Here is a 14690-nt window from a genome sequence, read left to right as displayed (position 1 = left end):
GTTCAAAAGGATAACCTAATAAAAGCAACCTTTTAAGACAAAGATTTTGAAAACTGACTTCATTTAGAAACTACGTGCATTCATCTATACCCTAAGGAGGTTGGGTATATGCTCTATTTAAAATATTTTTCTTTTTCCATCTTATGGAAACTGTACACCCCATGTTGTTATAATCCAAAAAAAGTCCTTCTCTTAAGTCAACTCTGTTACTTTTATTTATTATTTTTTTAATAACAAACTAGATTTTCTTTTGAATCATATTTACAATAAAAAACTATTTAGTTACTAACTTAATTTATTCTCACACAATCCACTACAGATTCTTAAATTTTATATTAATTATACTTTTAGTGTTAGCAAAAAATATAATAATATTCTACTTAAATAAAATATATCAATAAAATTAAACTCTTTAATGTAATCAATAATATTTTTTTGTCCAACAAAGATCAAAACACTTGTTAGTGTGTGACCCCATAGGTTCACTACTAAGCAGGTAATAAATTAACTCATTAATTTATTAATAAAGGTTGGCGTCTAGCAACACTCCTTAACAACCAAATAGTAGGAAGTATCTTTTACTTTAAAACCACTAGAAGATTAATATAATATTTTCTTCCATCTTTACATCTCTATGTTAACTCTAAAATATGGTATAACTATCAAATTCTATGAAGTTAACACATGATGAATGACATAATAAACTTCTTTCTTATTTCATTCACAATACCCTGACTAAGGTCTTTATTTATGTAGAGCTCAAACTCATTACCAAGAGTTGATGGATTCTTTCTTGATTAATCATTAATCCCACTAGAATTTAATCATACTCAATAACCATTCAAATAGCATCACAAAGCATTAAATGTTCGATATCAAAGTATAATAAATAACTTGTTAATTTCTATGATAATCTCAATTATAAGGAAATTATATATTTCTTCAAAAGAATTTCTCATTGACAATTCAAAGGTAATATTAACCATTAGGAAATTCTCCTTTGAGTCGGTTCAATGGTTATATCTTTATATGTGTCATTTATATGTAATTTAATGGCTTTATCTTTATATCTTTATACCATTAGGACAGTTGTGTGAGAGCGAGAGTTGAGCTAGAGTGCAACTTTTTTTGTCGTTGTTTCTTATCGTCTTCGTGGCTGACTTCATTGTTAAATTCTTTGTTCTTTGTTTTCACATCAACTTTCATCTATTCCCAGTTAATTATTTATATTCATATTAAGTTTTTTATTTGTTTTATTTCCATATAAACAATTTTCTCAGTTTTCATTGTTTCTATTCTTTAAGATATGTTTATTACTAGATTTAGTAAATAATTTTTGTTAGTTTGAAATAGTGATTTAAGCTAAGAAGAGGGGGGTTGAATTGGCTGTTTAATTTTTTTTTTGAAAGTTTAAAACCCCTTTTAATTGAACCAAATAGACTGTGAAATAAGAATGCAAAAGTTGTATACACTACACTTTCAATCAGTCAAAAAATAAAACAATAGACTAATTTATTCTTGAGCCTATGAAACAGTTGATTAAAATTTCAAATCAATCGGCTAAAATCCTGGAAATTTATGCAGAATGCAGAATTCGCAAATTTAACTCAAACAACAAACTTTTACACACAAGACTTCTTCCAATAAATATTTCTAACAGGTATGCAACATCAAATTACACATAAATGCATTAAAGCTCAACAAATAGTGAATTACTTGGTTTTCTTGAGTTTTTAAAGTAATTAAAAGTGAATGAGATGAAGAGAAGAGAATGGCATAGTTGTTTTTATACTAGTTCACTCAATCACAGAGCTACATCCAGTTTACCAGGACAACTTGAGCCTTGTTTCCATTACATTCAAAAGTTTTACAAATTACACACCAAGGTTGCACTTTTGAACAAAGAAAATCACAAGATTTTTGACTCACAAAAAAATCTAGCCTAACACCCTGCAAGAATCACACTCACAGACCTGAAATCACATTAGGTAAACAACCAGAGGCACAAAAACTACAAAACCTGATGGTGGCTCTCCTTATCCAACTATACATGAGTTCTTCAAGCTAATCCCAAGCAAAAATGCCTCCCAAATCAATCAAGATTTTCAATCAACACGTTGCAGTTGTGTAATTCAGAGAGAGAGAGAGAGTTTTATAGTGATGACTGAAAAGTTTTTGCGCTCAAAAACTCATAATTGTACCTTGTTGATCTCTTGGCAAGTGTACCAAAAGTCAATTGTAGTATAATGATTTGAAGTAAGAGTGTCGAACCCACGAGGAACGGATTCAATTAAAATAATTAATTATCTCGATCAGCACATATATACAAAGATTTTAATTTGATTTGACATTAACTATTGCATAAAATTAATACAGTAAAAGCGGAAAAGTTTAGAAAAATACAGTAAAAGAAACTGGGATTGAATTTCATCTATCTCCCTTGTCTATAATCTGGATGAATATAATATATAACATCTGAAAATACCAATATTGATGCACACTCAAAAATCATTTATACCGATCCCTCGCGTATAAAATTCATAAGATTAGTTCCCTGAATATTGATTCCTCACATATTCAACAAACTATCTAGCATTACTGCCAAGTGTTAAAAGCAATTGACATATTGAGATTTATTCCTAGCATCACAGTATATCAAGTATCATTGTTCAAATCAGATTTTCAGAAATACTTTACAGTCAGATCTAAAAATTAAAATCAAAACATCTATTGATCAGATAGAAGTAAGCATTAAGAGCAGAACAATAATACCAATATTAAGTAAAACAGAAATGCTATATATAAATATCACCAGATTACATCCAAGTTTGAGTAGACTACATTCAATCCCAAAGGAGAAGATTAGCCACTCATGGCAGCCATCAAATCCTAAGAACTAAGAAAAAGAAGAAGAAATAAGATCTGTGTGATGCTTCTGGTAGCAGCTCTGCAGCACGGATGCGTTCTTCTCCAAAATTCCAAGCTGAAACTCACTTTCTGATGCACGGAGAATATATACCCACGAAGGTCTCGCTCAAGCGACATGAGTCTCGCTTGAGCGAGATAGCATTCTTCATGCTAAAGAAAGCTTCTCGCTTGGGCGAGACGTGCTGAAACCAATGTCTCGCTTAGGCGAGCAAGAGTACTTCGAGCTGAAGAAAGGATCTTGCTTAGGCGAGATTGGCAGCATCTGAGCTCGCCTGGGCGAGAATGGCGGCAAGAGAGGGTCTCCACTGCACGAACTCTCGCTTAAGCGAGAATCTGCGTCGCTTAAGCGAGAATGGCGGCAGTGGCTTTAGCTTAGGCGAGAATGCTTTGGTTTGAGCGACGTTGACAACATTCCTTCCCTATTTTCTCTGTTTCTTACTCTCTCCTTCACTCTTCTTGAGTTCTCTTTAGTCTTTCCTGAAAAACACACAAAATAGGATCAAATGATTTCTTTAAATCAAAACTTGGAAGCATGTGATTGAAACTTAGGTTTAGGGAGAATCAATATGAAATGAACACAAATTTAAAGCATAAGTGCCAGAGTTTGTTATGAATCTTTACTGAATTTTGGCACTTATCAACTCCCCCCAACCTAGCATCTTGCTTGTCCTTAAGCAAAGTAACAAAATCAACAGCCATTCAAAACTAAAACTGAAATTGGTTATTGAGAAATCGTTTTCACAGTTCCTGTCCAAACAACTTTTGCATTCCAAACCACAGATTCAAAATCAGAAGCAAATGGTGAATCCAATTATCAAACAACAGTAGGATAAGAGTGCAGCCAATTTTTCAGGAAAACCAATTGTAAGAACAAATGATTCTAACCAAGGAAATTCTCTCTTAAATCTCACAGGCATGTGTTTTTTTCTCATTTTCCACTGAAATTGAACAAATCAACATTGTCAGTCATTTACAATTCAACAACAAACACACAATCAACATGGATCTTAAGGTCTTTTCAAGGTTGTAATGAGGCTAGGCTTTCAAGAATAATGGTTTTTCAAGATCACAAAAGCACAACTTAGAAAAGAGAGCATAATTACAATTCAAACCCAATTTCAATTCTACTCTCCATTCCTCACAGTTCATACCTCAATACACCAAGTTTCTTTTTCATTCATAATTCACTCTTATCTCTTTTTGTTCTTTTCTTTTCTTTCCCTTTTTTTTGAGTAAATATATATACATTCCTACACAATACTAAAGAGTGAATTATGATACTCAGCCTTTTTCTTCCTTAAGTGCAATTCTACCAACCAATTACCCTTACAGTTGAAAAATACACCTATGCTCACTATCCCTAAGTGTGCAAAGGAAAAGGATAATAATTCAAGTTAAGGTTAAGGTGCATAATTCAAACAATTAGGCTCAAATGGGCTATCAACAAAGGATGATTATTTACAGGTTGGCTATTTGGCACTGAGTTATAAATTCAACAAAATTGCCTTAATCATTTCCATGCTTCAAATGTGATGTTATTAAATGAAAACTCAAGCAATATCAATTTGTCAACAACAGTGGAAACACTCAAACTGTTTAAGGATTCACACACTCACTGAGTTTTCTGGTTTATTTACTTGGTATCTCACTTATTGTTATAACTGATTATCTTGACTAACTATGCAGCACTAATATCCTACTCTTTTTTAATTATGAATTCAACAAAAATTTCCCTTTTTCACCTCTGTGTTCAGTTCACTCAGTTGTTCAAGACTCAGGATACTTACTGAAATCAGATTTCTCTTTAACCAATTTTCTCAAGAAAGATTTTCAAAGTGATTCCCAAAAAATTTTAGTTGTCTCTAAGTATTATGCACAAAATACTAAGCCAAAAGGTAAAGTTAAACAATTAATTAACTAGATAATATAGCATTCTAGCCAAAACAACTAAAGCAAAATAGTAGTAATTACATAAATACTGCAAAATACTAAAAGAAAAAGAACAATGAAACCGTATTTATAGAGTTTTGAAGGGTGGAATGATGCTGTGAATCAATCTCCTCCAAAATCAATCTCATCCTCAATGTCTGCTCCATCTGCATCAGCAGCTCCTGATGGTCCCTCACCTGCAGCAGGTCCGCTTCCCCCTGGGAAAATAGGACTGTCCCCAGGCCACTGTAGATAAGTCAAGAATTTTGGTGGAGTCATGCCTGGGTATGGTCCGCTGACATTCTGATAGAGGTACTCCTGAAGGTGAAGTTGTCCTCTATGAATGGAAGCATTTTACTAGTGAGTGTGCTCCATCTGTAACCTCAGATATCTCATCTGCTCAAGCAATTCATTATTCATGTTGAGCTGAGGTTGCTGTATGGGCCCTGTTTGTTGTTCTTCCATTGCTGGTTGGTGTTCAACTGGTTGATCTTCAGCTTGTTGGTCTTCAGCTTGTTGATCCAGCTGGGGCTCTTCTAGTTGCTCCAAGTCCTCTGGGTGGGTACAAAAGTGTTCAATGAATCTCTTGATAATTGAAGGTCGTATCTTTTCAGTTAACTCTACCTCCACCCCTTGATCTTGGCAAAGAGCTGTGATCAAAGCCGGAAAACCCAAAGCACCTTTTGCCTTGTCATTCCTAGTGTTGACTTCGTATCTCACAAATTTGTGGATTTCTTTAGAGATAATTGTGGCAACGTCAACAGTCAGATCCTCCCTCATTATGCAATAAAGGAGATGACATCTAGGGACGTTCAAGTCTGACACATGGCCAATGGGCACTATGTTTGCAAGTAAGAATGTGGTCTAGACTTGGGCTAAGGTTTTCATATCCCCTCTTAGAATTCTGAGAGGATTTCCAGTGGGTCTGACTTGATAAGATCGGTTGGCAGCGCATATAAGGAGTGCCACTTCATTTTCATCATAAGGTTCATGACTCCTCCTTTTTCTTGTGAAGTCACAGCGTTGCCCTGGTTCTAGAGGTAGTGGATTACCAAGGAATTCACTGATGGTTGCTCGATCATAATTTACCCACCTCCCCCTAACTTTAGATCTCTTTTCACCAGGATTGTCCTCAGAATAAGCATTTGCATAGAACTCTCTCACAATCTCTGGATCAAATTTGGGAAGCGGGTCAGCCAACTTCATCCAATTCTTCCTGATAAGGCCATCCAAGAATGGATCATATTCATCCGGAAGTAGGACCACCTTTCTTTCTTTGATAAAGACCCAGTTCTTTATCTTCTCATACCGTTCTTCTCTTTTGGGGTCCCTAAAACGGTTGCTTATTGGCCTTTCAGGAGAAGAGCTACTTCCACGTCTTCTCCTCTTCCCTTTGCTAGGTTCAGTAGTGGGAAGTCTAGATGTTGTCTTTGTTCTAGCCATGGACCTGCAAGGATGAAAATTAACCCACCAAAAGCATGCCAAGTTAGCTTTCACAAAATGACCAACCAAGACGAAATTAAGTCACACATTTTGTCAAACAGCTTGAATGCACTCTTAAAATATGAAATTTTTGAACCAATTTGTGCATAAACAACCCACATTATTCTGCTGCAGCATCAATTCATATTAAAACTCACAATATAACACAAAATGCAGCAAACAGAACATGGGCACTCTCCTAGGGTTTGGAGCATACAAAACCGTGACTATGCTTGGTGAAAATATAGAGAATGAGGAGTAAAACTTACCTTGAAGGGGAATTAGCAAAGGGAGGAAGAAAATTTTGAGTTAAAATGCAGAGAAAAGACTGAGTGATGGCGCGCTCAAAACTGAGGAGGGGAGAATGTGAGTGAGGGTTTGGAGGAAAGAAAAAAGAGTAGTGAGTTCTGCCACTGTTCCTCACTTAAACGCGAATTCTCGCTTAAGCGACTCATTCTCGCTTAAGCGAGATGAGCGTGGGAGGAAAATTAAAAAGTCTCACGCAGGCGAGACTGTGTCGCCCAAAACACCCCTGGTGCAGGGCATTCTCGCCCAGGCGAGTCACTACTCGCTTAAGCGAGTATATCAGCAAAATTCGTTGGCTCAGGTTCTGCATATCTCGCCCAGACGAGACATGTTTAGCTTGGGCGAGATTTTCATGCAGTTTTGACACACACTGATTTTGCCACTTTTCAATTTTTGGTTCACTTTCACTCAGCCATTTCATGATCCTTTCAGTCCAATTAACTCATAAACATACACCAAACCATACTTCAATCAATTCTTTATCATTCTAAAACGTTTCACATCAACAAACTCAAAATCAAGCTTTTAAACTCAAATTTCACAATTTGGCCAAAATAAGGCAATTTTTAGCATTTGATGATCTCAATTCTGGCACCAAAACTCATTCCCATGCTTAAAATACCAGTTTTGTTTGAAAACAACCAAAATCGCATGGTTTGCCTTTATTGAGATGATTGGATGCTAAAATTCACCTTTTTACACACAAACATAGAGCTATAAACACAAACACATAATTACATACACAAACACATTTAATCACACAAAAGATGAAATTGAAGTGCAAAAACATAATTAAAACACTGGGTTGCCTCCCAGGAAGCGCTTGTTTAACGTCACGAGCCTGACGCCTGTTTCATTTAAGGTTCATCAAGTTGAATGATTGTGGTGAGCCTATCAATCTCACCACCAAGATAGGGCTTCAACCTTTGCCCGTTTACAACCCAACTCCTTTTAGATTCAGGATCCTCTAGTTCAATGGCTCCATAAGGTCTCACATTTTTTACAAGAAATGGTCCTGACCACTTTGATTTTAGCTTTCCAGGGAATAGCCTCAACCTGGAGTTGAACAATAACACTGATTGGCCAGGATAAAATTCTCTTTTGAGAATTTTCTTGTCATGATAAGCTTTCATCTTTTCCTTGTAGAGCTTAGAGGACTCATAAGCGCTGAGTCTTATTTCTTCCAATTCTTGCAGCTGTAATTTTCTCTTTTCTCCTGCTGCCTTTGGATCAAAATTCAAAAATTTCAAGGCCCAGAATGCCTTGTGTTCCAGTTCAACCGGTAAGTGACATGACTGCAATTTGATTATAACCAGAATATCCATCCAAAAAACAATAGAATGATTGCCCTGCTAACCTTTCTAGCATTTGATCCATGAAAGGCAAAGGAAAATGATCTTTCCTAGTGGCCTGATTTAATTTTCTATAATCTATACACATTCTCCAACCTGTGACTATTCTAGTAGGAATTAATTCATTTTTATCATTACAAATAACAGTCATACGTCCTTTTTTTGGAACTACCTGGACCGGGCTGACCCAGGCACTGTCGGAGATTGGATAGATCATACATGCATCAAGTAACTTCATTACTTCTTTCTTGACCACCTCTTTCATGGTTGGATTCAATCGCCGCTGAGGCTGTGCTACAGGCTTGTAGTCTTGGTCCATATGAATTTTGTGCATACAGTAGGATGGACTAATTCCTTTAGGATCAGATAAAGTCCAACCTATTGCACCCTCATTGGCCTTAAGAACTGAAATCAACTTTTCCTCTTCAGAAGCCGTTAAAGTACTACTGATCACCACTGGTTTGTTACCTCCATCTGCAAGAAAAACATATTTTAAATGAGGAGGTAATACCTTTAGCTCCAACTTCTGACTTTCAGTTCTATTTTCTTGCTGCAATTTCTCAAGTTGTATATCATTTGATGCAATTTCTTTTGCTGAATTCAGATGTGTTAGGTATTCATCAACTTTCTTTTCTTCATCTTCCTCCAGATCATCACAAGCACCAATCAAAGCTTTTTCTAATGGGCTTGCCTTTGTCAATTGCTTCTTAGATGACAGAAAAATTTCATCTATCACATCCATCCTGAAGCATTGTTGCTTGTCCTTCGGGTGTTGCATTGCTTCAAATACATTAAAGTTGACTTCATCATTTTGCACCCTGACCTTCAATTTGCCATCATCAACGTCAATAATGACCTTGGCCATCTTCATGAAAGGTCTTCCCAGTATTAGGGGAACTTCAGTGTCTTCCTCAATATCCATTACTACAAAATCAACTGGGAACATGAATTTGTCAACCTTAACCAAGACATCCTCTACCACACCATAGGGATACTTCATGGATCTGTTAGCTAGCTGTAATGTCATCTGTGTAGGCCTCACTTCCAGATCTCCTATTCTCTTTAGCATAGACAAAGGCATCAAATTTATACTGGCACCCAGATCAAGCAATGCTTTTCCCACTCGTAATGTTCCGATTGTAACTGGGATAGTGAAGCTCCCAGGGTCTTTGGATTTCCGAGGTAATGATTTCTGAATTATAGCACTACACCCTGCTTCAAGCTCCACTGTCTCTTCAGAGAATCTTCTCTTTTTTGTTAGGAGCTCTTTCATGAATTTTGCATATGTCGGCATCTGCTCCATAGCCTCCACAAAAGGGATGTTAATTTGCAATCGCTTGAAAATGTCCATGAATCTTGCAAACTGCCTTTCCTTGTCTTTTTTAGAGGGATTTTGAGGGTATGGTAGGCTCTTCAACTGAGGCACTTGTTTCTCACCCTTCTCCCTCTTTTTCTCCTCACTTTTATTTTTTTCTTCTTTTTCTTCTCTTTTATTTACAAACTCTCTTTTATTTTGTTCTTCCTCTCCCTCACACTCATTTTTTTCATTCTCTCTCTCTTTTTCCTCCAACACCTCCTCCTCTACACCCAGGTTGTCTCCAATCCCTCTTCCCACAACTTTACCACTTCGAGTGGTAATAAATTTACAATGCTCCTTGGGATTAGTTTGTGTGTTGGCTGAAAATTGACCTATCTGCTGATCTGATAATTGTTTTGCCAACTGACCAACCTGTGTTTCAAGATTCCTGATTGAAGCTTCTGTATTTTTCTGATTAGTCAAAGAAACTTGCATAAACTTTTCTAGAGTATCCTCCAGTTTAGTTGTTCTGTCATGCACAGAAGGATAATGTTGTTGCTGCTGTTGATAAGGAGGTTGTCTGTTTGAAGGACCAGCATCTTGCTTCCATCCAAAATTCTGATTTTGATTATTTCTCCACCCCTGTGAAAAGTTGTTATTGTTGGAGAAATTTCCTGGTCTTCCTTGGTTGCTCACATATTGAACTTCTCCTTGTGAGCTACTCTGATAAGAACAATGACCATTTGGATGATCTCCTCCACAAAAGTCACATCTCATGGGTTGGTGACTGGGAGAAGTTTGCACAACTTGCAACTGCTCTGGCAATTTAGAAATCTGCTTCGTCAGTGCTTCAATCTGTTGAGTCAGAATTTTATTCTGAGCTAAGATCGCATCTGTAGTACTAAGATCAAGCACTCCCTTCCTCTGAACAGTTTGCCTATTATGCTGAGCTTGATGATCTTTGGATGCTAATGCCTCAATGATTCTTGTTGCTTGCTCCGCATCTACACTCATCATTGTTCCACCTGCTGCTGCATCTAATATCATCTTGGTGTCAGGCTTCAGACCATTACAGAATATGTTCAGCTGAGCAATATCTTCAAATCCGTGATTTGGGCATTTCCTCAATAAAGAATTGAACCGCTCCCAAGCTTCACAAAATGGCTCATCTGGTCCTTGCCTAAACGTCGAAATATCAGCTTTGGCTTTGATGTAGCGAGATGGTGGAAAGAATTTGTTCAAGAATTTCTCCTCAACATCCTTCCAGCTATTCAAACTCTGATTTGGATGTGACTTAAGCCATTCCTTTGCTTTACCTGCCAAAGAAAAAGGAAACAAACGCATGTATACATGCTCAAGATCTCCTTCTTGAAAGCCCATGGTTCCTATCAAAAATAACAAACACAAATGAAAGGGATGAAGGATTAGTGAACTTCCTTTCTAAACATGCTTAGTCTTCTTAAGCATGTGCCTTCATCCTTGGTTGGGGTCAATCCTTCATCAGCATCGCATCAAGACCTTCATCCAAAGGATTGTAGAATCCTCCTCGCGATCCAACTTTGCACCCAAAACCGCCTGACGCATCACTTGCATCGCTAGGCAGAAATTGGTTCCAAACCACCTAGTAGACACCTCACGCTACCAAGCGCCATACGCTTTCCAGAGCCTCAACCATATCTTTTTCGCTTGGCAGGATCACCCTTTCTGCCACATGCCATGCGTTTCAGGCTTATCTGGTTTTCCCATATCACCTGGCAGCATACCCCAAGCCGCTAGGAGCCACACCAGTAGTGTCACTACTACTAGTTTTTGGCACTTTGGAGCAAGTTCCAAAGAACCCCCCAAGCAATCAACATACAATCCAAAACATCAAATATGTTTATCCAGTCATAATCACATGACTGGATCACAGTCCAACATAATCCTGAACAACCAAACAATATACAAACCCAAGAAGAAGACATAACCATTGCCCCAAAATATCGTACGGATAATAAAACAATATTAATGATAATAATTATAATAAAAAAACAACAACAACAATAATAATAACAATTATAAAACAAAACAATAAAAATGAAAATAATAATAAAATGAAATAAAATGAAACAATAATAATAAAACAATAATACTAATAAGATAAAACAATAATAGGAAAATAATAATAATAATAATAATAATAATAATAAAATAAATTAATAATAATAAAACAATAATAATTGTTCCTGTAGAGAACAAATAAGATATGTCAGACACAAGCGTTACCTTACTCCGGTCCGTAATCTCCTCAGTAGGCTTCCTCTCGGTCGGTACATGTCATCTATGGATATCTCGGTGTGAATTGGTTTGGACCCAAGGGGGTTACCTGCAAAAGAGACTTCGATGCTCAAGTCAGCAAAATCTCTTAGAAAGTCAAATCTCGTAATTAGGAGAGTAATGAATGCGTACCTTTAATTGCTGGGGTCCATGCTTATTTATAGGTTTATTAATTATGTCCTGCCACGTCATGGGCTGGGCTCCTGCTTGGGCCATAGGTGGATCTGGGTCATGATCCAAGCTCCTTAATTCGAATACCGTGGGCCCCAAGGGCCTTACTAGTAGTGCCTTGAATATGCTAAGTTATTGCTAAGTTCATGTTTAATTATTCTCAGTTAGCGGCTTAGGCCGGTTACTTCTTTGGCGGTCTAGGCGGGGTACTTATCATTCGTTCATGCATGGTAATTATTATTTGTGTCCTTGGTGGTTGCGTAGACGGGCTTTATGGATATAACTTGGCTAGGCCAACTAGGTGTGGTACACCAGTCCCCCAACCTTTGCTGGTATAGCTGTGACGGTAAAGGATAAGAAGTGTTGGTATGTGTGGCTAGGCCGGCTAGGTGTGGTACAAATGGTTATTAAATTAGGTCTTTTTTTATAAAGTATAACATTTAATAATAATGAATAATAAAATATAAAATCAAATATAATAAAAAATTAAAATATTTATTAAGATATATTTTCTTTTCTTTTTTTATTGTCTGTTTGAGTTTTCTCTTACTCTTACATGTTTTCTTTTTATTTTTTAAAAGAAAAAATAGTTGGACACAAACTCATTATTTTTTCTTTCGTTTGTTTCATTTGTTCTCTTCCATTATTGAAGAAAAAAAGGTAATTTCCCTGTCTTACTTGATCTTGTAATATTTGTTTAATAATTAACATATTTTTTAATAATTAATGTACCATGTGTTGTTTCATAACCGACTTACTTTTAATTGTTGTTTAATTATCATAGATTCTTTGTTAGGAACTCTCCATTTTTTATTAAATTGTGATAACTTATTTGTTTTTTTATTTTAAACTTTTTTTAGGAACTCTCAATTTTTGATTAGATTGTGATAAATATTGATGAAAAATAAAATAATAGATTCAATTTTGAGAGTGATAAAAAGGAAACTATTTGTGTAGATGAAAAGAAGACAAATTCAACTTCTTTACATATTCTGAAACATAATACTAATTATCATATCGTTCAACTAGATGAGTCTTTTCTCAATGTTCAACAAATTAAAGGTGAGAAATTTCTTATTAACTCTTTGAAAAGATTTTCATATTTAAGTTGAAAAAAATAGCTAAAAATTTTAGTTTTGATTTAATTATTGATGAGTTCGAGAATTTGAAATAACAATACTTTCCATATTTATGATTTGTTTTCTAATTATAGTTATGCTAAATTATAAATTAATTTTTATTATATTAGTAAAAATAATTAAAAATATAAATTTTAAATAATTTTGATTACCCAAACCTATTGGCCAAGTGTGCGGATGTATTAACTAATCATGGTTTTAATCAAAAGACTTTACTACGTTTCTAGTTTGATTTGGTATGATTTTTAAGAATAAAAATGAGGTGTTCGCTTTTACATTTGCTTTTAAGAATCTAGGTTCGCTTTTATTCGTTTTTTATTGTAAGTTTTAGATCAATCCTTTATAATCATTTGCATTTTTTTTTAATTTGTATCACTTTTATTTTGTGCTGCTGATGATGGTGTTTTTGTACATGTATTGGCACGTGAAAATTCATAATATTATAAAGATACACTACATATTAAATTCTCTAATTGTCTTGTGTGATTACTTTTTGTAAGACCCACTTTTCATTCTGCCCCTTTTTCTTAGGGCTGCCCCTAACTATTGGGCCTTAGGACTGACCCAAAAGGGGGAAAACATATCTAATCTGCCTCAAACCCTAACCTATGTTCACTTTTCGTAAAAACAGAAACCACACCTCCTAGAGCTGCTGTTGCCGTCTTCTGTTAGGGTTCTAGAGTTCCTCTGATTCACGCTTGGTTTGACCTTAGTTCTGCTCACGTAAGTATCTTTTAATCCCTACCGCCTTTTTCTAGTATAGTTTCGTGGTCACAGTTGGAAGTCCTGTAATAACTCGTTTTTATGTGTTGTTCCAGTTTGCGAGTCTGGTTCTAGAGCTGCTGTGCTCTTTGTCTCAGTGTCGAAGTCCCGTACGAGTCCATTTCCAGGTAGGGAAGCTATGGCTTACTACTATATTCTTTTTTTCCATGTTGTTTGGCTGTTATTTCGAGGTCTTATGGTTGATGTGATGATATGTCATCTGTGAATGTATGAGTGTGTTGTTTTGGACTGGTGTGGGTGACTGTTGCAGAAAAACAATGGCGAGACCTGATAATCTCGCCCAAGCGAGCCAGTCTCGCCTAGGCGAGATGGACAGGGACTTGCCCAGGCCTTTTTACGCGAAAGGTCGCTCAGGCGACCAGCTCAGCTTTTGAGCGAGCGAGTATCTCGCCCAAGCGAGAGGGGTCTCGCCTAAGCGAGATCCCGCGTGAGCCCCTGCTTCCTTTTTCGAGCCATCGCCTGGCGAAGGGGGCTCGCTTGAGTGAGACCCTTCAGCCTAAGCGAGGAGCTGGGCGAGACAATGTGCTGTTTGGTTGTTTTGTTGCTCTTGGATGATTTATATGTGCTTGGGTATGATTGTTATGAGGAGAAATATATAATGAATTGCTATGTATGAATGACATGATTCATGAATGGTGCATGATGGATGTGGTGTGAACTTGGCATGTGAACTAAATGAGATGGTTAGTGTTAAAGTGACATGGTGTTGGCATGATCTGAAATCCCATAACTATGGTTGGAGAGAAATGGTTGAGTATGGAACCACTAAGAAAGAAATGAAAAAGGGTGAATTATCAAGAGATGGCATGTGATGTGATGTAGGATTATCTTGTTCCTTTTAGAAGATTAATGAATATGGTGATGATTGATTAAGAAAACCAAGGAAATCCCCACTAGACATTAAGATAGCAAGCTATCTAGATGTGAAGGTTCCTTTCCAAGGTTCTAGAGAGGAGGAGAATGGATTGATGGAGAGTAAGAAATCAA

At 36.3% G+C, this 14690-nt stretch overlaps 1 protein-coding gene and 1 non-coding gene across 2 annotated transcripts; one reads left to right on the top strand and one right to left on the bottom strand.

Annotated features, from left to right (window-relative positions):
• Positions 1-7502: 7502 nt before the first annotated feature.
• LOC146884205 (uncharacterized) lies at positions 7503-11040 on the bottom strand. Its single transcript, XM_085665898.1, has 3 exons — positions 11010-11040; positions 8623-10679; positions 7503-7940 (listed from the first exon to the last, which is right to left on the bottom strand). The coding sequence occupies exons 1-3, from the start codon at positions 11038-11040 to the stop codon at positions 7503-7505; spliced, it is 2526 nt and encodes an 841-aa protein (XP_085522024.1).
• Positions 10397-10503, top strand: LOC114195709 (small nucleolar RNA R71). The gene has a single exon (XR_003606542.1). It is a non-coding gene; the product is annotated as a small nucleolar RNA R71 (small nucleolar RNA).
• Positions 11041-14690: the final 3650 nt, after the last annotated feature.

Source organism: Vigna unguiculata, chromosome 8 (genome assembly GCF_037176805.1).
Source record: "Vigna unguiculata cultivar grain cowpea cultivar isolate G323 ecotype 2 chromosome 8, ASM3717680v1, whole genome shotgun sequence".
Lineage (NCBI taxonomy): Eukaryota > Viridiplantae > Streptophyta > Magnoliopsida > Fabales > Fabaceae > Vigna > Vigna unguiculata.
Note: the sequence above shows the minus strand (reverse complement) of the source record. Positions and strands in the feature narration are given on the sequence as shown.

Bases quoted from the DNA above. Each gene is read 5' to 3' on its own strand.
- LOC146884205 (XM_085665898.1), bottom strand. From the start codon at position 11,040: ATGGGAAAACCAGATAAGCCTGAAACGCATG. The intron at 10,680-11,009 runs GCATGTGGCAGA...TATTTTTGATAG, and splicing joins AGATAAGCCTGAAACGCATG to GAACCATGGGCTTTCAAGAA. The intron at 7,941-8,622 runs GTTGATGAATAC...ATCAAATTGCAG, and splicing joins AGGAAGATGAAGAAAAGAAA to TCATGTCACTTACCGGTTGA.